General features: G+C 48.8%; 2 protein-coding genes across 2 annotated transcripts; one reads left to right on the top strand and one right to left on the bottom strand.

Annotated features, from left to right (window-relative positions):
* Positions 1 to 17,557: 17,557 nt before the first annotated feature.
* LOC132657120 (histidine-rich glycoprotein-like) lies at positions 17,558 to 20,426 on the bottom strand. Its single transcript, XM_060393343.1, has 3 exons — positions 20,409 to 20,426; positions 19,709 to 19,841; positions 17,558 to 19,363 (listed from the first exon to the last, which is right to left on the bottom strand). The coding sequence occupies exons 1-3, from the start codon at positions 20,424 to 20,426 to the stop codon at positions 18,453 to 18,455; spliced, it is 1,062 nt and encodes a 353-aa protein (XP_060249326.1). The 3' UTR covers positions 17,558 to 18,452.
* On the top strand, positions 19,019 to 23,435 carry Hjv (hemojuvelin BMP co-receptor). Its single transcript, XM_060393058.1, has 4 exons — positions 19,019 to 19,857; positions 20,892 to 21,094; positions 21,398 to 21,945; positions 22,264 to 23,435. Exons 2-4 carry the CDS (start codon positions 20,998 to 21,000, stop codon positions 22,876 to 22,878), a joined length of 1,260 nt encoding a protein of 419 aa, XP_060249041.1. The 5' UTR covers positions 19,019 to 19,857; positions 20,892 to 20,997; the 3' UTR covers positions 22,879 to 23,435.
* Positions 23,436 to 24,668: the final 1,233 nt, after the last annotated feature.

Genomic DNA, 24,668 nt, shown 5'->3' with positions numbered 1-24,668 from the left:
AGCGTTTACACTCCTCAAACGTCCCGGAGGCCGTGGACCCCAGGGCCTCACTCCAGGCTGTGGTGGTCAGCACCCTGCCGGGCCTAGCAGCTGCTGGTGGCCCCATCAGCTAGGCCCCACCCAGGCCGAGAGACCAGGAAACCCCTGGGGACATGCGGGGTCTGTGGGCCTCTGACCCGCCTACCCTGCGGGTTTGGCCTTGAAGCCTGGCCCCGTTCTGCCCCCGGGGACCGGCCGCCTCCCCGACGGTTCAGCTTTTGAGTGAAGACACTTTCTGCTGGCCTGAACTTGGTTTTCACTTATTCCCCAGGTTCTCGGACCCTAGCAAAAGCCTTATCTAGAGCGAACAAACGTCACTTTCGATAAAGGATGAGAGAGAGAGAGAGAGAGAGAGAGAGAGAGAGAGAGATTTGGAGGACGGTGCCGGCACATTGTCACATCACAAATCCCAGGCCTCACCCACCCCCTTCCTCCCGCCCGGCGTCCTCGGGAGCCCACTCTTGCAGGAAACCTCCCCTATCCTCGGAGAGAGGACAGCCACCACCACGGGGCCGAGTCCCTCCGGAAGCCCTGCCACGGTATCCAGCTCTCGTGCTGGGCCCCAGACTCTGGTCTCAGCCCCGGGCATGCTGCTGTCTCTGGGTCTCTCGGTTCGTGGCGTTAATGACTCTTGCAATAAAGTCCGTTGTCCCCAGCCCTGTCTGTGTTCTCTTGACCCCCAGACGTTGGGCATTTGTTTTCATAAAAATTCAGGGATTCTTCTGTCAAGGGGGAGCTAATAACTCTCCAGCTCTTTCACCCCGAGTGTTTGCTCTGAAACAGAGAGACGTCTGCGGCTGAGTATCAGACAGAACCCTCAGGGCAGCGTAAACAGAAACAAACATGCATTTCTCTGTACTCGAAGCTGTTTCCTCTGGGTTGCAACATTTCCTGAAGCAGAGAGAGAGACAGAGAGAGACAGAGAGAGACAGAGAGAGAGAGAGAGAGAGAGAGAGGAGAGCTCAAGACTGTGTGTCTGTGTGTGTATGTGTGTGTGTGTGTGTGTGTGTGTGTGTGTGTGTGGTGTAGCCGCCTGCAAATTACACAGGGCTCTCCAGGGGACCGATCACCCAGGCAGGGCTTTTCAGGGATGCCTAGAAACCGGAGTTCCTGTGAGAAGCTCAAATTCTGGGCCAGCAAAATAGACTTGAGTGGAATTATTTCTTCGGTTTCTACCCAGAGCCTTACCTGGAGTGGACACGTTTCAGTGTCCTCAAGAAAAGTCATAAAACACAAGAAATAAGAAATTAAATATATATTTATTAATTATTTTATTAATAATTAATATATATATGTCAGTCTTCAGAGGGTAAAGATGATCGAAATCTATTGCATGAAGATAAATAAACAGAACCAAACAGCGAACGAAGCAAGAAAAGGAGGGCGTGGTTCCTTCAGAGCTGAAGGGGAGGAGTCCGCCCGCCTGGGCTGGGCCGCAGCAGCTTCTTACTCCGCCACCTGCTGGTGAGCGCGGGCAGCACAGGAGGAGCTAGGAAGGCGGGTCGCTCTGGGACGCGAACTTGTGGCCTGATAGAAAAAAACGGGCCCCGAGAAAACGACCGCATAATCCGAGGTATTTCGGCAAGAATAGTTTTCCTCCTGTAGAAGGTCGGACCTGGGCCAGTCCAAGCGGGCCAACCCCGCAGTGGGGGTTCCCTGGTTGTTTTTGTTTTCCCTAACGCAAAGGGATCCCAGTGGCGAGCAGAATTCCATTTGAGAACTAGTGCAACCTTGAGCACGTATCTTGATTTCAAGTCGTGTTGACGCTCTGGGAGGGTCTGAATTCCTGCCAAGCCGCGTCTTTGCAGTTTCTGTATGTTTGCTTTTATGAAGCGTTGCCTTATTTATCCCTTTGGCAGAAAAACACCCTTCACTTCCTTCACATTTTCCACACCACCTGTCTCAACATTAAAGAAGCGGGACAGAGTTATGTCTCATCTCCCTGGCATGGCATCTAAGAGTGGATCAGGTAAGGTTAAGACAGGCTTTTCTCTAACCCTTCAATCAGGAGTAAAATCCTGGACATTGTGTAAAAAGGAAACAGAAGACTGAAAGGTGGAGAGGATACAAACCAGCCAGAAGAGGGAATGTCTCTGGGCTTCCCAGCCCTCCCCCCCACCCCGCCCCCCACTCCCCCGCCCCCCACCCCCTCACACACACACTCCAGACTTGGAACTTGGGCGACAGAGGCAGGGATATTAGTTCAAAGTCATCTCAAAGGGAGTTAAAAAACCTGTCCGTCTCCAAAACCAAAACATAAATAAACATTAAAAATCCCTGAAACCTCCGGGCATGGTGGCACATGCCGTGATCCCGGCACTCTGGAAGGCAAGAGGCTGACCAGATCACTGTAAGTTTAAGGCCTGCCTTGTCTACAAAGCTAGTCCAGGACAGCCAAGGCTACACAAAGAAACCAAAAAGAAAAAAGGTGGGGGGAGGAGGGAGGAAGATGCTGTGTTTAGCCTTGCAAGCCAGAAACTTTCACATAATAATGGTTGTATGTCAGACAACACCTCAAAAATAAACTGTGGGTCACTCTACTCAATGACTGAAATGGGTACCCAATGGTCAGCCCCAGCAGGCCTCAGAGGCCCTTCCTTCTGGGATGGTACCAGAGAAAACAAAGCATTCCAATGTCACCAAAAATTCATCGATAACAAAGCAACTCCATCTCCCAGGTCATTGTAGGCCCCAGGTCGTTGTAGGCCACCTGGGGATGGGTAAGGAGCTGGTAACCAAGACTGGTACAGGTTGGTTACTGGTGCCTGTAATCCCAGCACTCAAGAGGCAGAGACAGGTGGATCTCTGTGAGTGTGAGGCCAGCCTGGTCTATAAAGCAAGTTCCAGGACAGCCAAGGCTACACAGAGAAACCTTGTGTGGGAAAACCAAATAAATAGTCATCAAGCTGCCTTTTCATCAGAACAATGAAGGTAGTAGTCTCTGTGAGGGAGTGGGGACTGCGTGCTAAGGCGCAGGGGGCTGGAAGGTTTTATAGAGCAGAAAAGGGAGCATTTGGGGTGAAAGATTCCACGTGCAGGTGTTTCCCCAAAGTCTCAAGGGTGTCAGTACCAGCGGAGGTTGGAGTGTTGATCTATCAGGAGGCGCAAACATGCTGTCTGCAGATGCTGCAGTGTGCCAGCTCCCGCGTCCAGATGTTCTCACCGTCTGAGGCTTTTAGGTCATTCCTGTTCATGACGGCCTAAAGAGGACCTAGACGCCTATCTTACCAGGCTGTGTGACAAGGCAGGTGTACACACACACACACACACACACACACACACACTCCCTTTACCAATAGAAACAGAAAGTTAATTAAGATTCAAAGTCTTAAAACATGATAATCTCCAAATATGTGCGCTTCGACTGAAAAGCGTTTGTCGTACGTAGACGACATCTAGACGACAGAATTAGGTGTCTGGGGATTGCTGTTGCTTTGAGGCGAGATAGATTCAGCCAGGGCCTGTCCACGCCAGCCAGGCAGTCTGATCCTGAACCATATCCCTGGCCCCACCGCACTTTAAGACAGAGTCTGGTTTTAAAATTCTACGATTATGATTCACCTTCCTCAGCCTCCACTGAGCTGGAGCTACAGGTGCCCCCTGGTGCACTCTAATAAGGCAGTCATTATTAAAAAAAAATACTTTAACAAGCTGGACATGGCGGAGCATGCCTTTCATGCCAGCACTTGGGAGGCAGAGGATCTCTAGGAGTTCAAGGCTACCCCCGTCTCTATAGTAAGTTCTAGGCCAGCCAAGACTGCATCGTGAAACTCCGTCTCAAACAAAAATAAAAGAGCAAGCAGGGCAGTAGGGCACTCGTCTTTAATCCCAGCTTTCAGGAAGCAGAGGCAGGCAGATCTCTGTGAGTTCCAGCCTGCTCTACAGAGGGAGTTCCAGGGCAGCCTGGGCTACACAGAGAAACAAAACAAGCAAAAAAGTTACTTTACCAAGCGCTGCAGATGTGGGTGTTGGGCAGACGTTTGCCTGGCACCCACAAGGCCCTGGACTCTAATGGCTGGTGCTTATAAAGCTGGGTGTGATTGCAAACACCTGCAAACCCAACACTGAGGGGGTAGAGATAAGGAGGATCATCGCCTGATACATACCGAGTTCAAGACCAGTTTGGCCTACATACAGGAGCCCCAAACCCTAAAACAAAAATATGAACGGTTTGCTGTAGGCACTAGTTTTTCAAGCTCTACTGTATTTGGGGGTTCCTTAAAGCCTATACCTCCCTTCCAACCCCCCAGCCCCAGGTAGAGAAAAAGAAGGTTGGAAGGGGAAGAGGATGTAGAGCTCTTACTTCTTCAGGCTAGGTAGGGTCATAGTCCGTAGGGTCATTGGGATATCCAGCAATCCAGGTAACCAGCAAAGCAGCAGAGCAAGCCACCCTCTGCCAGCCTCCTCCCATCTGCCTTCTCCTTCTGGGTTATTGTATTTGTACCCCTCAAATTCCTCAGACTTCAACTACCTCCAGCTGGCAAAGACCATGCCCCTGCATGGAGCAGTTATCAGCCTCAAACGAACTAAAATCCCACACTTGGGATTACAACAAAAGACACGCTTACATAACATAACCATGTTTTTAAGGAAGCCAGAATTTCCGTTGCAGTTTATCGACTTGAGCACTACAGAGCAAGTCCCCCTGAGAAGCTTGGTCAGAAGGATGAAGGCCGCACAGCACTGACGTGTGACCTAAAAATTCACCAGGTATGGACACAACAGTGTCCACGGAGCAGGCTACGGAAAGCATGCCCCTTGGGCACTCAGAGAGATTTGGAAAGTTGTCACAAAACAGGTAAGGACTCTCGACCGATGACTCCAGGCTCAACAAAGCTGGCTGGACAGAAGGAAGAAGGTTGTCTAGAAGCCTCCGTGATGACAAAGAACCCCCAGGGACCTCCACACTTCTGCTAAAGACTGTGGAGAACTGCTTAGCATTCTGAAGAAACTGTAGGAACCGCCAACTGACTGAAGTTGTAAACCCTTTGCTCCTGCCACAGAGGCTTGGTGGATAGGCTTGAAAGGAGGGTACAGAGGCAGGAAGATGTAGCAATGGAAATTATTCCGACCGAAAAACAAAGAAAATGACCCTGTACCCCCGAAGAAAAACAAAGACCTCAGAGATAGGCAGGACTGAAACAAAACGTTAGTCCCAGTGGTACTCTGTGGAATACCTAATCCCAGAACCTAATACCTAATACAGCTAATCCCAGAACCTAATCAGGTTCAGCCAGGAGGACTGAGTTCGAGGTCAGGCTGGGCTGAGTGAGTTCCAGGTGGAGCTACAGGGTGAAAACCTCCTCAAAATAAGAGAAAGCAAAGAACAAAGCAGCTAGGAACAATGACTGGTCCTCCAGAGATCCTGGGACACAATCTAGCGGTCCGGATTGGGTTCATTTTCTCTGCCAGTTAAAGAAGTAAGAGGCAGGAAAAGATCCGAAGGGCAAGAGGTGGCATCTTGCGTGGGAGAAGCCCACACACTTCGGAGAGAATTAGCAGCTAGGAGAGGAAGCACTCGGGGAGGCAGGGGCAGGTGGGTGTTTGTGAGTGTGAGGCCAGCCTGGTCTACAGAGCAAGTCCAGGATAGCCAGGGCTACACAGAGAAACCCTGTCTTGAAGGAAAAAAAAAAAAAAAGAAAGAAAGAAAGGAAGGAAGGGAAGGAAGGAAGTTGAGGAAGGAAAGTGAGGAAACAGACAAAAGACCCTCTGGAGGTGTTGAAGCCTATGAAGGTCCCGTCCCCTACTTCAGGGTCAGTCAGTTTGAAGTGAGGATGGTTGTTTGGCCTAGATCCAGCCCATCAGCCGTACAGCGGGAGACAATGGTCTCTGCCAGCTCTTGGCTCCAGTTAGGAGCCAGACCGAGGGCCCCTCTCCCTATCCACCTCCTTAGAAATCTGCTTTCTCTAACTCGGCCTCTGCAGGCACAAGCGGTGCACAGACATACCTGCAGGCAAAACACACACATACAGAAAATACAAATTAATAAATAAAATCACAAGAGTATATGAAAACAAAAGTCTGAGGCAGAGGAAGGGATTTGGGGGGGGGAATCCCCCAAACTGGCAGATTTACAAACCCTTCCAGGAAAAACTCAGCAAATTCTTGCCAAAGCACCTCCTAGAAACTGCTGAAAGTTGAAATAATAAAAAAAAAAGAAAAAGAAAAAAAAAAACCCCAAATATGCTGAAATTAAGCTCAGGAAAATGATTTGAATGATAGGTTTCTCATTAGAAGGTACAAATCCTTTGAAAGTTCTGCATGACTCTCACCCCAGATTTCTGGGTCCTATGAAAATATGCTTCAAGAACTAGGGATCGGGGGGTTGCTGGGAAAATTGTTCAGTGGTAAGAATGCTTCTGCTCTTCTATAGAACCTGAGCTCCATTACCAGTACCCCTACTCACAACCAGCTATAACTCCAGCCCCAGGGGACCCAATGCCTTCTGCCCTCTTCTGGCTTCAGGGTAGCTACCCTCATGTGCACAGACCCATACACAGACACACACGCACATAAATAAAAATAGAAGTAAATCCTTATTCAAATGGAAAACAAGAACATGAGGACATGCTCTGTGCCATTAGTCATAGGGAAATAAAAAATGAAATCACATTAGGACAGCATGCACGCCTGTTCTAGCTACCATTTCTGTTGCTGTGAAGGGACACCATGACCACAGCAACTCTTATAAAGGAAAACATTTAGTTGGGGCTGGCTTACGGGTTCAGAGGTTTAGTCCACTATTGTCATATGGGAAGCGTGGGGACACAGAGGCAGACATGGTGCCGGGGAGTTCTGCATTTGGATCCGCAGGCAGCTGGAAGAGAGCGTGAGCCACTGGGCCTGGCTTGAGCTTCTGAAACCTTAAAGCCCACCTCCAGTGGCACACTTCCTCTAACCAGGCCACGCCCACTCCAACGAGGCCACATGTCCTAATTCTTTCAAATAATGCCATTCTCTGTGAACCTTTGGGAACCATTTTCATTCAAATCACCACAACACTTACCAGGTGTAGATGGCTACAAATTAAAAAAAAGAAGAAGAAAAACAAAAGAGTAAGTGTCAATGAGGATAAGCAATTGGACCGTCTGGGGCCTAATGGTAGGCATATTGGATGGTGCAGCTGCTGTGGCAAAGCCCGCCAGCTCCTCCACGAGGTAAATATAGAAGGTGACTCAGAAATTCCACTCTCCGGAATAAACCCCGAAGAACTGACAGCCAGTAAGTAAACACTTGTATATGCATGCTGGCTGGAAGACGGTTGGATTCGGATACCTCTGGATCTCCACAAATGGAGAGGCAATCCACAAACGCCTTTCAGAGAAAAAGAGGCAAAGTAGAATCCGAGAGGGGCTGGGAATGTAGCTCAGCGGCACACGGAAGTCAGGAATGTGATGTTAACACTGAAGAGGAGAACGTGCTTCAAGAGAAACACAGCTGTGTGTATTCTAGAGCTCAGAAAGTAACCTTTCCACCCCCAGTGATATATAGGATCACAATATATACATATATGTTATACCCATATATATATGAACACATTATTCACCTATAAAAAGGAACAAAATACTGAATCATGCTGCAAACTGGATGAAACTCAAAGGCTTCACCCTAAAACTGGACTTGGAGGCACACGCCTGTAATCCCAGCACTTGGGAGGCAGAGGCAGGCAGATCTCTGTGAGTTCAAGGCCAGCCTGGTCTCTACAGTCAGTCCTAGGGCAACCGTGGCTCCATAGTGAGACCCCATGTATACCACAGAGAAAACAAAACAAATCCTGCCAAACAACAGCTGCCAAGAAGCGAGGCAGGGAGGTCACGTGCTGGAGAACTCCCTGTGTGCAGAGGAGGCGAGTCTGGGGGGAGAGAGTGACCCGTGGCTGTTGGGGGTGGTGGGCCGGCTAGAGTGGGCTCCGGGTTTTCTTTTGGGATAGTGGAAATATAGAACTAGACACAGCTGGTGATGGCACACGATATCTTCAGTGTGTCCAGTGTTCTGGGTTCTGGCTGTTAGCTTGCTGGGTTAGTTTCGTTTGTTTGTTTCTTTGTTTGTTTGTTGGGGGGTTGTTTTTGAGATAGTGTCTCATGTAGCCCAGACTGGCCTTAACCTGATGGTGTGGCCAGGTTATCGCCCTTCACTCCTGTCCCCCTGCCTCCACCTCCAAGATCCTGGGACTACAGGCATGAGCCACCATGCTTGGCTCAAGATCTTGACTATACAGACACCCAGGCTCAACGGTTTTGTTTTGTTTTGTTTTTAAGGGTTTGTTTGTTTCAAGACAGGGTTTCTCTGTGTAGCCCTGGGCAATCACCATAGGCCCCTCACAGCCATATTTAATGCTAGTTCTAGGGAGATATGGTATCCTTTTCTGTCTTCTACAATTCTGCACACACACACACACACACACACACACACACACACAATAACACAAAAGTTAAAATCTCTCTGTCTTTGTCTCTGTCTCTGTCTGTCTTTGTCTGTGTGTGTGTGTGTGTGTGTGTGTGTGTGTCTGTCTGTCTGTCTGTCTCTCTCTCCACAAACTCTCACTGTGTAGCACTGGCTGGCCTGAAATCCGCTATGTAGCCCAAGCTGGCCCCACACTCACAAAATCCCACCTGCTTTTGTTTTGCCTCCCTCGTCACTAGTCCTGGGATTAAAGGTGTTCACCACCACACTGGCCAAAAATAATAAAGATGATAATAGATCTTTAAAAATTAAAAAAGAAATAGAAGTGCCCACCATTTGCTCCCCGCCTCTGTTATATTACAGCTTTCTGTACAGTGGTGCTAATCTTGACTTTTCCTAATCACCCGCAGGGCTGGTTTTTAATCTTCAGATCTGCGTCTCCTCCCCGGAGATGCTGGTTTCCTTGGTGTGGGGTGTCGTCTGGGTATCGGCACCTGCAAAGCTCTCCAGCTGGCTGCCCTGCCCGCCCAGGCTTTCCCGCTGCTATTTCAGGCCCAGCAGGGTGTTTGGCCCCGGGATCTGTGTTACTTTTATCTCACATTCAGCTGTTGCTCTTCATTTGAGCAGACTTCATTTCCATGGAGGGCCTTAACTGTTGAATATTTCTAGCTACCTTTATGTGCTTGGCCAATATTTGAAGGGCCAATTAGCCGAGCAAGTACCTGCGTTGTGCCAAGATTCACGTTTAATTTAGAATAATTAACGAAATCCAGGTGGAGCAGGAAGGTTTGTTTGTTTTTTGAGACAGGGTTTCTCTGTGTAGCCCTGGCTGTCCCAGAACTTGTCCTGTAGACCAAACTGGCCTCGAACTCACAGAGATCCACCTGCCTCCGCCTCCCAAATGCTGGGATTAAAGGCGTTCACCACAACTGACTAAAATCTAAAATTTCACTAAAATCTAACGCTTAATGAGTAGAAGACACTAAACAGCAGTGGCTCAGGCCGAGAAAAGTCATTATGTGATTATATCAAAAGTCGATCAGTTCTTGGAGATGGGAAACAACAAAACCCGAGGCTTTTCTTACGAACCCAAGAGCACTGTTTCTTACGGTAAACTCTCCTGTTGCTCTGACTTGGTTATTTTATCTACAACATTACAAAACTATAAGACAAGGGCGAGCGCAAGGGCTCAGTGAAGGTACTTTCAGGTCAGGCCAGGCCTGACAGCCCGAGTTTGATCCTCTGCCTCCGCATCCACACGGTGCAAGGAGAGAACCGACTTCTGAAATGTATTCTCGCTCTCCCTCCCTCTCTCTATCTCCTTCTCCCTTCTTCTTCTCTCTCTCCCCCCCACAATTAATGAATTGATTGATTGAGTGAAAAGATTTAAGTTGGGTGTGACACATCTTTGATGTCAGCATTTGGGAGACAGAAGCAGGTGGATCTCTGTGAGTTTCGAGACCACTACACAGAAAAGGAAAAAAAATGGAGAGAGAGAAGTGTGTGTGTGTGTGTGTGAGAGAGAGAGAGAGAGAGAGAGAGAGAGAGAGAGACCTGGGCCAGCCAAGGCTACATAGTAAGACCCTGATGTTTTAGGATTTTTTTTTATGTACATAGGTGTTTTGCCTGCATGTATGTCTGTGTGAGGGTGTCAGGTCCCCTGAAACTGGAATTACAGTTGTGAGCTGCCATGTGGGTGCTGGGAATTGAAACCAGGTCCTCTGGAAGAACTGTCAGTGCTCTTAACCACTGAGCCATCTCTCCAGCCCTGAGACCCTGTGTTAAGTAAAAAATATTTTTGAAATATATGTCAAGAACTCTTTGATCTAGTCTGGGGATGTCATTTGGTGGAAGAGTGCTTGCCTGGTGTATGTGAGGTCCTGGATTTGATCCGTAACCATAGAGGGCAAAAGATAAGCACTGGAAAAGTCAGGAAAGTTAAATTCGCAGGCCTCCTTCAAAGGAAGGAGACTTTTAGGCTGTCAGTCTCCTGGAACGGAGGGAATGCTTTACTGTCTGAGGAGCCAGGCTCTGCTCCCATCTCCCAGAATTTGCTTTACTTATCCCAGATTCGTTTCCCCTAAAACCTTGAGCATTACTTCTAAGCTATAAAACTCACTGTTGTGAAGAAAGTTGCCTAACTGACTTCTGTGCTAGATTTGGGCCAGACCAAATAAACTTGATTTTTTTTTTAATTAATTAGGAATAAATTTGAAATAAAAAAGTTTTAAAAATATATTTCTTCTGAATAATATGATGACTAAAAAAATGCAAACATAATTGCATGTTTATCTAATTCCCTTGGAGGCCAAAAGGGTTAACCCCCAAATTCACTAAAAATTCATTAAACATTCAATAAAGATAGTTATTTGAAATTTTCAGCTTGGATTATTTTTGATTCAGCCTAAAAGTTTGTTACAGCCTATAAATGTAATAAAAAAATAGAGCCTTCCAACAAGTTTCCTCTATGAAACGGTCATGCTTTGATATTGCACACATTTTTGTTTCATTTGGAGTATCAGCTGAATATAAACTTTCATGCTTACATGGAAAAACTCAACTTCAGGCTTGCTTGTTACTGCTTTGTAGATACTTCTGAATATCCTAATACTTAATAGGAGACTTCTTCTTAAGCTCAACATTAAAATTGCCCTAAAATTTAAAGATCCCAAATCTTAATAAAGCTTTAAGTTTAAATTAAAAAGGACAATTGTTGTTTAAGAGAAGGAAAATCCCAACTGTTCTATTTTACCAATAAAGACTCAGGAGCCAGATGCTGGAATGAAAACCTGCCACTCAGAGAGGCAGAGAAAGTAGCCAGCTGACCTACCTTGTCAGCTCAGGTCAGGACGGAAAAAGCCCAAAAGGCTCACTAGCTCAGCTGACAGCCCAGGAGCAAAAGGCCAAAAAAAAAAAAAAAACTAAGGCCAAAGACTTGCTAGCTCAAGCCCCAAAGCCAGGGGCTGAGGAGCTGAAGCCTAAGCTAAAGCCAGGGCGTGAGCTAATTGCCCTTTCTTCTCCATGCTGTCTTAAACACCCCTCAACTCACAGTCCCTCCTGCTCTGTAACCCCTGTTGGCTGGTTTCTAGCTCTGCCACTTAACCAAGGCTTAACTTTATTAAACACAATGTTCAGAAACCTCTTGGATTAAAGGTGTGTGATAGGGCTCAACCACGCCAAAGAAACAGGGTTTTACAGTTCACGATGTTGGGGTTCACAAGGGGATTAAATACACTGCAACAAACAAAAACCACTGTTAGTCAAACGGACTTTGTTTATGTTTTAATTTTATACTTGCCCTTGGTCTGATATGTAATCAGGCATTAACAAGAGAGGTAACTTTAAAAGGCCCACAAAAGCCTATTCTCTAATAAAGGCATAATTTTACATTATTCCAAGCTTTTCATTCGTAATTAATGGTGAGTGGACGCTGGCTTGACATCTGGACCTGCCGCTGTCTATGTCTGGGAGCTTCTCTGCTGTCAGGTATGTAGAAGATCTGTGCTGAAATTCAATACAGGCTGCATCAAGCTCTCCCTAACTGCTACACAACACAGCCCCAGGCGTGGCACGGGTCCTGGGAGTTCCAGGAAATACTGTTATGTCTCCTTTGAAACTAGACGTTGTCAAATAGCTCTACGTGCTCTTCCCAGGACTCTCATCATAGCTGAAGCTAATAATGGTTCTGCTTAAGCTAGCAAATAATTTAAGGCATTTAAATATTGTTCATGCTACTAAAAATCCCTCACTAGCCACAGGATAGTCTAAATCGCCATCAAGTACGTAAATGGAAAGTTTTTAAAAAATAAAAAGGGGAATATGTGTACACTTATAGCCCTACATACTGTGCTACATTGAGCTATGTTAACTTCAATTTAGAAAAAAACATTTTTGTTTGTTTTCATGGGTGTTTTGCCTGCATGTATGTATCTGTGTGAGGGTGCTAGATTCCCTAGACCTGGAGTTTCAGGCAATTGTGAGCCATCCTGTAGTTGCTGGGGATTTGAACCTGGGTCCTCTGGAAGAGCAGCCAGTGCTCTTGACTGCTGAGCCATCTCACCAGCCCAACTTTACTTTCTTTCTTTTTTTTTTTTTTAAACTTTAAAGTATATATATATATATATTCCCTACTGACAAAAGCATTTGATTTGACTTCGATGTCTTCTTAGAGCCAGGCTGAATCCTGACTCCCATGGACACTGTGTTTACCTCAGCCGCTCTCCCTAGACCCTGACCTTGAGCACTGTTGCTAAGTCAACAAGAACCCACCTTACAGAGGGAGCCGAAGCCACAAGTACCTCGTAAAGAGCTCCAGTGTAGACATGTCTCAGGCTTCCTCATACTCACTGGACTGAGTTAATCGCTAACAGACGACTTTTTTCCAAGACTGCGCTGTGCTTAAATGTGGCTAAAGCCATGGCCTAGTACTGGTTACCTGAATCAGGCTCACCTAGACGTTTCCCTGTAAAGCCTGCAGGAACCTCCCACACCTAAAATAACAAAAGAAAACGAATGAAAAAGACACAGAAGGGGGAGCTGTGTATATGCTGGAGTTTAGGAATCAACCAGAAATACTCAAAACCCTTCTGAGGAATAGTCTAGCATCTAATCTCTACAGCTAAAAAAAAAAAAAAAAATCAGCAACTAGCCCCCAACAGGTGCCAATTCACTGACCTGCAGCATGGACTTTGATCACCTATGACCTACAGTAGCCTAAAGTGTCTACGTGTTGAGGAGCTGTCCTGCTGTGTAATTTAGACTAGCTGTCACCTATGCCTGCCCAGCTTCCAGGATACTGTGAGCTCTCTGAGACGGAGACAGGAGAACCACCAGCAGTCTGTAGACCGTTGTCTCCCTGCTCCGTGTCCCAGCATATCTGGGACGTGGAGCTGAGGGGTCAGGGGTCCAAGGTCATCTTACTGGGTTCCAAGCTGGCTGGGGCTACAGGAGACCCCGTCTTAAAAAGTTGAAAGAAAGGAAGGAAAGGAAGGACGGGAGGGAGGGAGGGAGGGGGAAAGTACTGTTGATACTAAGAAGACAATTTGGATCTACTGGTTTCAATTCACTTTAGCAACAAAGTCCCCTTTCCTAATGAAATAGAGTCCACGGTCTGAAACCACTCAGAGCAGAGCTGTGTTCAGATACATGATGAGCCTGCGGGGGCAATTTTCACCCTAACCACCACAAGAATGTGAGAAGCTCGGACAGTTTTGATTGCTGTTCCCACCATGTCCTCTGCTACGCTTGCGCTCACTTCCATGCGTAGGATCCTTCGGGGAAGGGAAGGTTAAGACAGGATCTCTGTAGCCCCCTAGGCTTAAGCACTCGGGCTTCCTTCCACAGCCTCCAGAATATTTCTGTACAGTTTCTGGGGCTGGGAGTGGGTGAGTGAGGGTAGGGGGGATGGAGGTGAGCTCGGGAAGGGGCAGAATGTACGGCTCACAACCTTCAGCCTGAACCGCCATGCTTGGACCAAGCAAGTTCTTTCTTTCTTTCTTTGTGTGTGTGTGGGTATGGGTGTGTCCCACCGGCATGCAGTGCCTTCAGAAGCCGGTTGGATCCCCTAGGACCAGCGTTACAGACAGCTGCGAGCTGCCATGTGGGTGCTGGGAATCAAACCTTGGTCCTCTGGAGGAGCAGCCAGTGCTCTTAACCACTGAGCCATCTCTCCAGCCCCTGGAGTAGTTTTTGTTTGTTTGTTTGTTTGTTTGTTTGTTTGACATATGGTAAGTACTTAAGTTTGCCAGAAATCTGTTTCTGCGTTTACCTTCCATTTAGAATCTTAATCCACCCTCGTGTCCAAATCATTCTTCTTGTGTAAATCCTTTCATGGTTCTCTTCACAGAGGTCTGCTGAGGTTTGTTTGAACACCTTCACCTGTTCAATTTCTTTGTTTGCTTGATTTTTGGCAGGGGAGCAAACAGCAAGCCCGGTTCTGGGCACACTAGGCCAATTCTTAGAACCGGGCACCATCCCCAGCCCTTTGGTGTCATTTCCAGTCTTGTGTTTCCTTCTCCAGCTGTTTCTGTTTACTGTTGAACCAGGTTATTTGTCCTGGAAGAGACCTTCACAAGCTGAGTTTGTGCCTCTGGGGTTCAGCGGACGGTTCTTAAGTCTCCTGTTGAAAGGGTTAGACTAACTTTGTAACCTATATGTCTTCTAAAGCCTATGGTTTTGAGTTTTAGGTTCAGGTTAAGCTAAAGCCTCTTAGTACCTTTTCAGAGAACGGAGGAATGTGACCCTATCGGTAAGGACAGATATAAAAAAAAAAGCGAGCAAGCAATGACCTTCACTCAGCAAAAAGAATGACCAGACCCTTGTCTTCGAGAGAGTGTTTCTTAGCAACGAACCCAGATGGCCTCAGTCCTTCTTCTGAGTAGCTCCTGACCTCCAGCCAAAAGCCGGAAGCCCTGGTCTTCAAGGATGAGCTAACCACCCCCACCTTCAACTGCAGCTGCATCCACACTTGGCAGGACTGGCCAACCTAAGACTAACCAATTATCTTACTTTATAGCTTCCTCATCCAATCCTAAATTGCCAAGACTGCAACTTCAAAATTCCCACACTTTGTCTTTTAAAAACCCAAGGCCTTTGTCTCCCGGTGCCACTCTTTGCTGACCGGCAGGGGTGACCCCATTGCGCAATGGTTAAATTAAACCTCTTGCTATTTTGCAACAATGAGATCTGGTCTCCTGAGTTCTCTTCATCGCTTCTAAAAATTAGGTGTGTGTTTGGGAGAGGGGTGGGTTTTTTGTTTGTTTGTTTTAAGACAGGGTTTCTCTGTGTAGTCCTGGCTTTTCTCAAATCCCGAGATTTGTCTGCTTCTGCCTCCAGAGTGCTGAGATCAAAGGCATACACTGCTGCCACCCAGTGGGTTGAAATGTCTTTGTTGTTTTGTAACAAGGTCTCCTGTAGCCCAGGCTGGCCTTGAACCTCTGGTCTTCTTGCCTCCTGCTGTTCTTCATAGTCACGTGCAGTCACACCCAGCTTTTGTTTTGTTTTTGGAAGGCAAAGTGGAGTTGTATACCTAACTACGATCAGAAGAGCAAGTTTTTCTCCCTTTAGTGATGGTTTGTTGTTTGTTGCCTAGATACATTAACACAGGAGAAGTAATAAAATGCTGGTATTATGATTACGTTACGTATTCTATTTATTTATTTATTTATTTTGAGATAGAGTCTCAGAATACTTATTATTATTTTGTTTTTATTTTGTTTTGTTTTGTTTTTGTTTTTTCGAGACAGGGTTTCTCTGTGTAGCCCTGGCTGTTCTGGGCTCATACTATGGACCAGGCTGGCCTCGAACTCAGAAATCCCTCTATCTCTGCCTCCCCGAGCACTGGGATTAAAGGCATGTACTATCACACCAGGCCAAAAGAATTATTTTAAATATATACTTAGATTTTCCAGAAATCTATTTGTGAATCTAGTAGCCTGGGCCTACCTGAAACTCTCCAGACTCCCAAGTGTTGGGATTAAAGGTGGGGGCCTCTATGCAAGGGGCTGTCTTTATTCATCTACCGAGTATTTCCAGAATTTCCCCATCATTTTACATATGGTTTTCACAGGTAAAACAGGATAAAGCTAGGAATGGTGGCTCACTCACATCCAGAGCTCAAGCAGGTGGGAGGTGGAGGCAGGGGGTCATTCTAGGCTACATTTTGAGTTGGTTGGAGGCTAACCTTTGGAACTTGCCTTCAAAAACACGAAAAACAAAACAGCGCTGATGAGATCGCTCAGGGGCCATCGGTGCTTGCCACCAAGCCTCACCTCTGTGGGATCCCGGACCCACACAGTGGAAGGAGAAGCAGGCCTACAAGTTGTCCTGCAACTTTCACTTCTGTGGGGTGGCACACACACACCCCCCTCCCCCTCCACCCACACATATATAAATAAAAGTAACAACATTTAAGACAAAACAAAAACAATATAATTGTTTGGTTCTCTCCACTTACCAGCAGCTTTCAAAATGGACCAATACAATAATGGCTAGTCACTTTTTACTTTTAAGTATAATTGTGAATTTAGCTTTAAAATGTTTGCTGTGGGGCTGGAGAGATGGTTCAGTGGTTAGGAGCACTGTCTGCCCTTCCTAATAGACCAGAGTTCAATTCCCAGCACCCACAGGGCAGCTCACAACTGTCTGTAACCTCAAAGGATCTGACACCTTCACACTAGTGCACATAAAATAAAACTAAACTAATTATAAAAATGTTTGTTGTGTGTCAATACAATACATACAGTATCCATTTTTTGTAATTAATTTCTTCTGTCTTTGGCAAGTGGCAAAAGACATTCTAGTTCCCTCCTGGTTCCTTTTGATACATTTTGTTTGCTTGCCTGCTTGATTTGAGGCTGGATCTCACTATATAGCCTTAGATAGCCTGCAACTCCTTATGTAGACCAGGCTGGCCTGACATTCATAGAGATCAATCTGCCTCTGCCTCCTGAGTGCCGGGAATAAAGGCATGTGCCACCATGCCCATCTTGATACAGTATTTTAGAGCTCCCTTGCTTCTCTTAGATAATTCCTGGCCCCCAGTGGAAATAAGCCATTCTCCAAAGAGTTCTGGTTTGTTAGAGTGGGAAATCACACTTTGTATCACAACTTGATACTTAAGACAGTAGAAGTGTCACTGCTTTTGGGTCTTTCCATGATAAATTAGGAATATTTAAAGACAAGATGCGATGAACACAGTTATCTTTACAATTTAAATTTGCTTTTAAACATAAAAGATTTTTTTTTTTTTTTAATGTGTAAGGGTGTCTTGCCTGCATCTGCATGCAGTGCCTGAGGAGACCAGTAGGGGGCATCGGATCCCTGGAGCGGTTTAGAGTTGAGTTTTTACTTAGCTTCACCAACAGGAATCGGCATTTCTATCCCACACCAAAGATCATGGCTCTCAAAAACCCCAGGATTGGCCACCTGTAATTACAGCACCCAGGAAGTTGAAGCAGGAGGATTGCAAGTTTCAGGTCGGCCTAGGCTATATAGGGAGACTGTTTCAAACAATGCAAACGACAAAACAAAATAAAACAACAACAACAACAAAAACCCCACAAAAAATAAAAAAAAAAAAACACCACCAACAAAAACAAACAAACACCATTAATACTTATCTTAAAAATAAGAGTCTGTTTATGTGAGGGGGTGAGTAGTTCCCAAGGAGGCAGAAGAAAAGCACCCTCTGAGGCCACCTGATGGCTGCTGGGAGCCAAACGCAGGTCCTCTGCAGACCTCTGCTCTCAGCTGTGCAGCCTTCTCTCCAGCCTTCGTCAGTTTATTGCGGGGGGGGGGGGGTTGCGTTTTGAAACAAGTGTTCTCTGTGTAGCCTTGGTTGCTTTGGACTTGCTTTGTAGACCAGGTTGGCCCTGAACTCATGGAGATAAGCCTGCCTCTGCCTCCTGGAGTGCTGGGATTACAGGCGTGCAATACCACACCCGGCTGCCATTAATTTTTTTTTTTTTTTAATTTATTTCTGTGTTCTGCTTGCAGATCTCGCTATGGCTGGGTGCTGAGAACTGAACTCACGACCTTTGGAAGAAGGGCCAGTGCTCTTAACCTCTGAGCCATCTCTCCAGCCTTCCACTTATTTATTGATTTGTTTGTTTGTTTCTGAAGCCCACAACACAAAATGGCTCCAGAATAATACCAGCTCTGCTGTCGGTGATGGCGAGTACTGTGAAACACTTCTGCGCTGTTGGGCGCAGTGGCCCTGCCTGTAATCCCCGCACCGTTGGCATGAGTGTCTCAGTCATCTGGTCAACGTCGTGAGTTCTAGGTCAGCCAGGGCTACACACCTAACAACCCCGTTTTAAAACAACAATGCTTTCCTTAAAAACACTATTTAAAAAAAAATTTATGGGTACATGTGTGTGCCTGGGTGTTAGTATGTGCACCACATGTGTGCAAAAGCCACCAGAGGTCAGCCGAGGGCATTGGATCCCCTGGAACCAGAGTCACCATTAGTCACGTGGTTGCCGGACTCCTTTCTCCATGGATCGGAGTCTTCAAAAATGTCTCCTCTTTGCCTCTAATTGCCCCTCCCCAAGCCCCTGCAACCCAGGACATATGTTGTATGTGTGTGTGTGAGTGAGTGTGTGTGTGTGTGTGTGTGAGTGTGTGTGTGACTGTGTGTGTGTGACTGTGTGTGACTGTGTGTGTGACTGTGTGTGTGTGTGTGAGTGTGTGTGTATGTGTGTGACTGTGTGTGTGTGAGTGTGTGTGTGACTGTGTGTGACTGTGTGTGTGACTGTGTGTGTGTGTGTGTGAGTGTGTGTGTATGTGTGTGACTGTGTGTGTGAGTGTGTGTGTGACTGTGTGTGACTGTGTGTGTGTGTGACTGTGTGTGTGACTGTGTGTGTGTGTGACTGTGTGTGACTGTGTGTGACTGTGTGTGTGTGTGACTGTGTGTGTGACTGTGTGTGTGTGTGTGAGTGTGAGTGTGTATGTATGTGTGTGACTGTGTGTGTGTGAGTGTGTCTGAGTGTGTGTGACTGTGTGTGTGTGTGTGTGTGTGTGTGTGACTGTGTGTGGGACTGTGTGTGAGTGTGTGTGTGAGAGTGTGTATGAGTGAGTGTGCGTGTGTGTGTGAGTGTGAATGTGTGTATGAGTGTGTGTGTGTATGTGTGTGTCTGTGTGTGTCCAGGAAGAGCAATGGCGCACAGACTAGCGTAATGGAAACGGTGGAGATGGGGAGACAGCTGCAGGGACCCAAGCGGACAGAGTGAACCCTTCTCGGAGACAATTCCGCTCTCGGGTTTCTCCTCTGGACAGCTGGGACTTCCAGCTTCTGAAATCCTTGGCAAGGGTGGGGGAGGGTCTCTGAGCAACGTTCGCTGTTGCTCTTCAAAGCCAGCCACCTCTGCGCGGCAGCCAGCGGGGTCGTCAGTAGCAAGGATGAGGGCAGTAAGAGGCCTTCCTGAAGGCGGGAGCGCATTGCTGAGAAGGCTGGAGGGCCTGCCTGGCGGGGAAGGCAGACCCTGCCGGCTGCGGCCGGCCGGACGGCCTGCCCGTCGCGTTTCTTTACTTTCTCCCTCCTGGGTACCCAACGTTCCGTATTCCATTCTCATTCTGCTTATCATCCCCACTGCCTTCACTCCCACACCCCACCGCCACCAACGTTCCTGGAATTTTGGACTTAGCTATTTTTAAAACTGTCAACTCAGTGTGGGCTCCCTCCTCCTCTCAGCTGTCCAGCGCTTGGGCCGGCCATATACCCTCCCGCCCCCCTCCCCCCACACCAAACCTTCTCTGGCTCTCTGACCTCGGTGAGACTGCGGCCAGTCTGGGGAACGGGGAGAGACATGGAGAAAGAGATGGGGGACCCCCCGGCCGGAGGAGAGCAACAGCACAGGCAGCCGTGGCTGGAGAATGCTTGACCTCCGGAAGCACTGAGTCTAGATGAAACTGCAGGTACTTTGATAAGTTTTTGGGTCGAGGCCAGGAATTCATACAATCACAGACATCTGTTCTGAAAACTAAGATCTCCCCTTACCAAGGCACCCCAATCTTCACCTTTCCTCCTGCCTCATTGTTTGGTTTCCAAACCGTGTCCACTTGAAATTTAATGCTGCCTCGGTCTGGCCCTCTTGTTTTCCTATTGACCTTACGACACCAAGGCTTTTTGGGGTGGGGTTGGTGATAGAGCTGAGGGCTGAACCCCAGGGCCTGGAGTGTGGGAAACACTCACCCCCCCATTTCATTACAGGCCCAGCTCCTACCCCAAGACCCCTCAGACCTCCCGCCCGACTCTTTCCCAACTCATATACTTGCTCTAAGGAGGGGGTTTTGGCAAGAGAAAGGGAGACAGACCTCCCCAGTATCTGTTCCCCTCAAAAGGCCGGGAGAGTCTGGACCTGCAAGAGGGAACACAGAGTTGCTCTTCAGCCAGGCCTGGAAAGACATACAAACTATTGACCAGGCAAAAACAAATATTAATTTGAATGCTCGATTTGTACCCTAACCTGTGAGAGCGGGATCATGGTGTCAGCCCTCTGGCTTCTGTGTCACTGGAAAGGTGGCATTCTAGAAAAGGTGGCTTTTGTCTGTTTACCCTTTGTGCCCTTCTAACATGAGGAAGACAAAGAAATGGCAGGTGGGGTCCCTCCTGGTCTGGAGGGACCCATCCCAAGGTGATCAGCACCTCGCTTTCCTCAGGGATGCCTTCATTTTGGATACATCTGCCGTTTGGTAGTCAGGATGGGGCAGTACAGCGGACTCTGCCCGCCTGAGGTCACTCAGCCTCCCTCCACCCCCACCTACGGGTATTGCACAAGGGGCCTGAAGGTGACCACAGGAGCAGGGCACAGAAGCTGCGCCACACTCCTCGCCATCTGGAAGCCTCCTCCCCAAACTCCACTCTGTCCGGTCCTTGCCTTGGTCTCTCCAGAGTCTCTGTCCACCGTCTTGACCCGCCTTTAACCCTTCTTCTCTTTACCCACTTCCAGCCAAATTTCTTCTTCCAGTCACAGAGCTACCTGTGGAAACTCATTAGGTAGGAGCTTCATCAGCTGGGAAGAGCCGGCGCCCGGGGGGGGACCTGGCTGGATAGGTATGGGGGATCGAGGCCAGCCCCCTGGCCCCGGGTCCCCCCACGGCAGCCCTCCACCTCTAATCACCCTCACTCTCCTGCTGCTCCTCTGTGGACAGGGTAAGGAAGGGCCAGGGAAGGGTTGGCGATGTCTGGAGGTTAGGCTGCTTGGCAGGGGTGGGCACGTGAGCACGCGTGAGCGCGGAGGGCTGGGAGCCGAGCCCCAGCCACCTGCCAGCTTGAAAGAGGCCTGTCCTGTGGCGTCCTTGGACCCTAGGGAGACGGGGAGGGAGGGAGGCGAGGAGGAGGGCGCTGGAGGAGGGCGCCCACGCGGAGCGGTAGGGACGGTGGGCTGGCATTGGGCCGTTAGGTGAGGACTTGGATGGACCCTGCGTGGGGTCACCGTCTCCCTGCCGTCCCCAGCTCACTCCCAGTGCAAGATCCTGCGCTGTAACGCGGAGTACGTCTCGTCCACGCTGAGTCTTCGCGGAGGGGGCTCCCCGGGCACCCCGCGTGGGGGCGGCCGCGGCGGGCCGGCGCCGGGGGCCCTGTGCCGCGCCCTGCGCTCCTACGCGCTGTGCACGCGGCGCACGGCCCGCACCTGCCGCGGGGACCTCGCCTTCCACTCGGCCGTGCACGGCATCGAGGACCTGATGATCCAGCACAACTGCTCCCGCCAGGGCCCCACGGCGCCGCCCCCGGCCCGGGGCCCCGCCCTCCCCGGCGCCGGCGCGGCGCCCCTCAGCCCCGACCCCTGCGACTACGAGGCTCGGTTCTCCCGGCTGCACGGCCGGGCCCCCGGCTTCCTGCACTGCGCCTCCTTCGGGGACCCCCACGTGCGCAGCTTCCATCACCATTTCCACACGTGCCGCGTCCAGGGAGCTTGGCCTCTGCTGGATAACGACTTCCTCTTCGTCCAGGCCACCAGCTCCCCCGTGGCATCCGGAGCCAACGCCACCACCACCCGGAAGGTCAGGGGTTCGGTTTTCCTCTCAGCTTCTGAAGTCCTCTCTCCCTGTTCCCACCCAGCTCCCGCCTCTTTGTCTTTCCCAAATGTCCTCTCCACCCCGAGCGGCTTCCTCCCACCAAACGTTTGCTGCTGTAAACGTGGATTCTCTTAATGGGAATTTCACGCAAGCGCAGGTAACGCTGAGGAGGAGGCTGGGGGTGGCGACCGAGGACCAGGAGGAAGCTTCCATCTCTGCCGGGATCAGATCTCTGACGGCGTACTCAGCTTGCTCGGCTGCGCCCTGAGCCCTGACGAGCTATTTCCCCTCTTGTCCTCACAGATCACCATCATATTTAAAAACATGCAGGAATGCATCGACCAGAAAGTCTACCGGGCCGAGGTGGACAACCTTCCCGCAGCCTTTGAAGACGGCTCCGTCAACGGAGGCGACCGGCCTGGCGGCTCGAGTTTGTCCGTCCGAACGGCTCACCCGGGGAGCCACGTGGAGATCCGAGCTGCCTACATCGGAACAACCATCGTCATCCGACAGACGGCTGGACAGCTCTCCTTCTCCATCAGGGTGGCGGAGGACGTGGCGCGGGCCTTCTCCGCCGAGCAGGACCTGCAGCTGTGCGTGGGCGGATGCCCCCCCAGCCAGAGGCTCTCCCGCTCCGAGCGCAATCGCCGCGGGGCCATAGCCGTCGATGCAGCCCGGAGGCTGTGCAAGGAAGGGCTTCCGGTCGAAGACGCCTACTTCCAATCCTGCGTCTTTGATGTTTCGGTCTCCGGCGACCCCAACTTTACTGTGGCAGCTCAGACAGCCCTGGACGATGCCCGAGTCTTCCTGCCGGATTTAGAGAAATTGCATCTTTTCCCCTCTGATGCGGCGCCGCCTCTCTCTCCCGCCACCTGCCTTCTTTCTGGTCTCTTTGTTCTGTGGCTCTGCATTCAGTAAGTAGGCCAGCAGCTCCCGACCAGCTTGGGAACATTTGAGGATGGAGGCTGGTGTGAGAAAACACGGAGATGTGCCAAAGGAAACAGTGGGTACAGGAGACAATGACCCTTACCCAGAGTCAGATGAGGCCCCAGTTCAAGGCTGAGATCACCCTAGAATAAGGATTCTGTGCCAGCGTTTTGCATTCCAGACCTTGGCATTGGCTCTTCACCATGAATTTCCCAGTCCCGTTTGTAATACTCTGATTATTCCACTCCACACACACCTGATATCACTCCTACACACCTAGAGATCGAGAGTGCTAATGACCAGCACAATATTAGAGGGTTGAGATTTCTTAAGGGCAAGAGCTAAAAAAGGGAAGACATAATTAGCTATTTTAAAAGGTGGAAAGAGAAGAAAACAAATAGGGAAAGGTTTTTGGTTCAGAAATGAAGTGGCCATCGTCTGGCTCTGAGGCAAAGGAAGTCAGCTTTTGGAGCCTGGCGCCCACACAGAAACTGCCATCCCCACCCCTTACTGATCTGTCATTAAAGCTACGACTTCTCCATACCGTCCTCTGTTGCCTGGGTTGAGTCCCTTACAGACGTGTGATGCGGAGCTGGGGCAGTGTGTTCTCTGACAGAGAGCCCGGAGCTATCAGCTGTCCTCTCTGCCCCCTGGAGTTTACAGGCTACTCACGGGAAGGAGCCATGAGTGTTATTATTATTATTATTGCTATTTTTGATGTAGCCCAGGTTGACCTTGAATTGCTGGTCTGAATGTCTTTACTCCTCAAGCACCGGAGTGAAAGTGTAGGGGAGTGTGATGACTGTGACATCACTGGAGTATATGGCTTTTGGATTCATGTGGGAAGAGGGTGGTGAGAGCCAGCATCATGAGAAGGAATGAAAGACACAGAGATGGCGCTGCAAACTGCAGGCTTGCAACAGGTCAGGGCTTTCCGGGAAGTTCAGACCATCAGGAGTTACCCCAGAGTCACGATTACTGAGGGAACCCGAGAAATGCAAAGGACAAGCAAGGAGTTATGAGACAGACGGCTCAGATAGGCGGAGGGAGTTACAAAGCGCCTTGAGAGCAGGGTCAGGAATTCGAATCTGAGCACGAACACTTATGTACTTAAAACAGTCAATGTTATCAAAGCTTAAAAAATAGCATAATGTTGTAAACACACTAAAGTCGCATGGAGCTGGAGAGATGGCTCAGCAGTGAAGAGCACTCAGTACTCTTGCAGAGAACTCAGGTTCTGTTCAATGGCCTTCAACTGCAGCGCCAGGGGACCTGACATACCTCCAGGCCTCCTCTGGCTCCTACATGCACATAGTGGACATAAATTTATGCTGTACACATACACACATACTTTTTTTTTAAATCTTAAAACGTACATATTTACGCATTAAGGACTTGGCATGTAGCCCAGTGATAGAGCGTTGTCCAAGCATGTACAGGGTCCCTGAGTTCGAGCATTATATTTGCGCAATCACAACAAGAACAACAATAATAATTGTTTATTAATATTAACAACAATAATAATAATAATAATAATAATTCTTTTAGCTTGGTGAGGTGGCACACTCCAGTAATCCCAGAACTCTTTAGGTGGAAGCGGAAGGATCAGTTCAAGACCAGTTTGGGCTACATGAAATCCTGTTTCACCCCCGCTTCCCAAAACTAAACTAAGTAATGAGAATTATTATTCATAACTCTCTAAGAAAGTTAGCATTCTTTCACCTGTATCTATCACTCCGGGTCTGTCTGTCTGTACACACACACACACACACACACACACA

The sequence above is a fragment of the Meriones unguiculatus genome, chromosome 10, assembly GCF_030254825.1.
Source record: "Meriones unguiculatus strain TT.TT164.6M chromosome 10, Bangor_MerUng_6.1, whole genome shotgun sequence".
NCBI classification, from domain to species: domain Eukaryota; kingdom Metazoa; phylum Chordata; class Mammalia; order Rodentia; family Muridae; genus Meriones; species Meriones unguiculatus.
This window is presented reverse-complemented; position numbering and strand designations above follow the sequence as displayed.

What these genes read in the sequence shown, in the direction of transcription:
- LOC132657120 (XM_060393343.1), bottom strand. An exon ending in CTGGCCGCAGTCTCACCGAG is followed by an intron (nt 19,364 to 19,708) that starts GTCAGAGAGCCA and finishes TCCCGCCTTCAG; the next exon opens with GAAGGCCTCTTACTGCCCTC.
- Hjv (XM_060393058.1), top strand. Translation starts at nt 20,998, where the DNA reads ATGGGGGATCGAGGCCAGCCCCCTGGCCCCGGGTCCCCCCACGGCAGC. An exon ending in GCTGCTCCTCTGTGGACAGG is followed by an intron (nt 21,095 to 21,397) that starts GTAAGGAAGGGC and finishes TGCCGTCCCCAG; the next exon opens with CTCACTCCCAGTGCAAGATC. An exon ending in ACGCCACCACCACCCGGAAG is followed by an intron (nt 21,946 to 22,263) that starts GTCAGGGGTTCG and finishes TTGTCCTCACAG; the next exon opens with ATCACCATCATATTTAAAAA.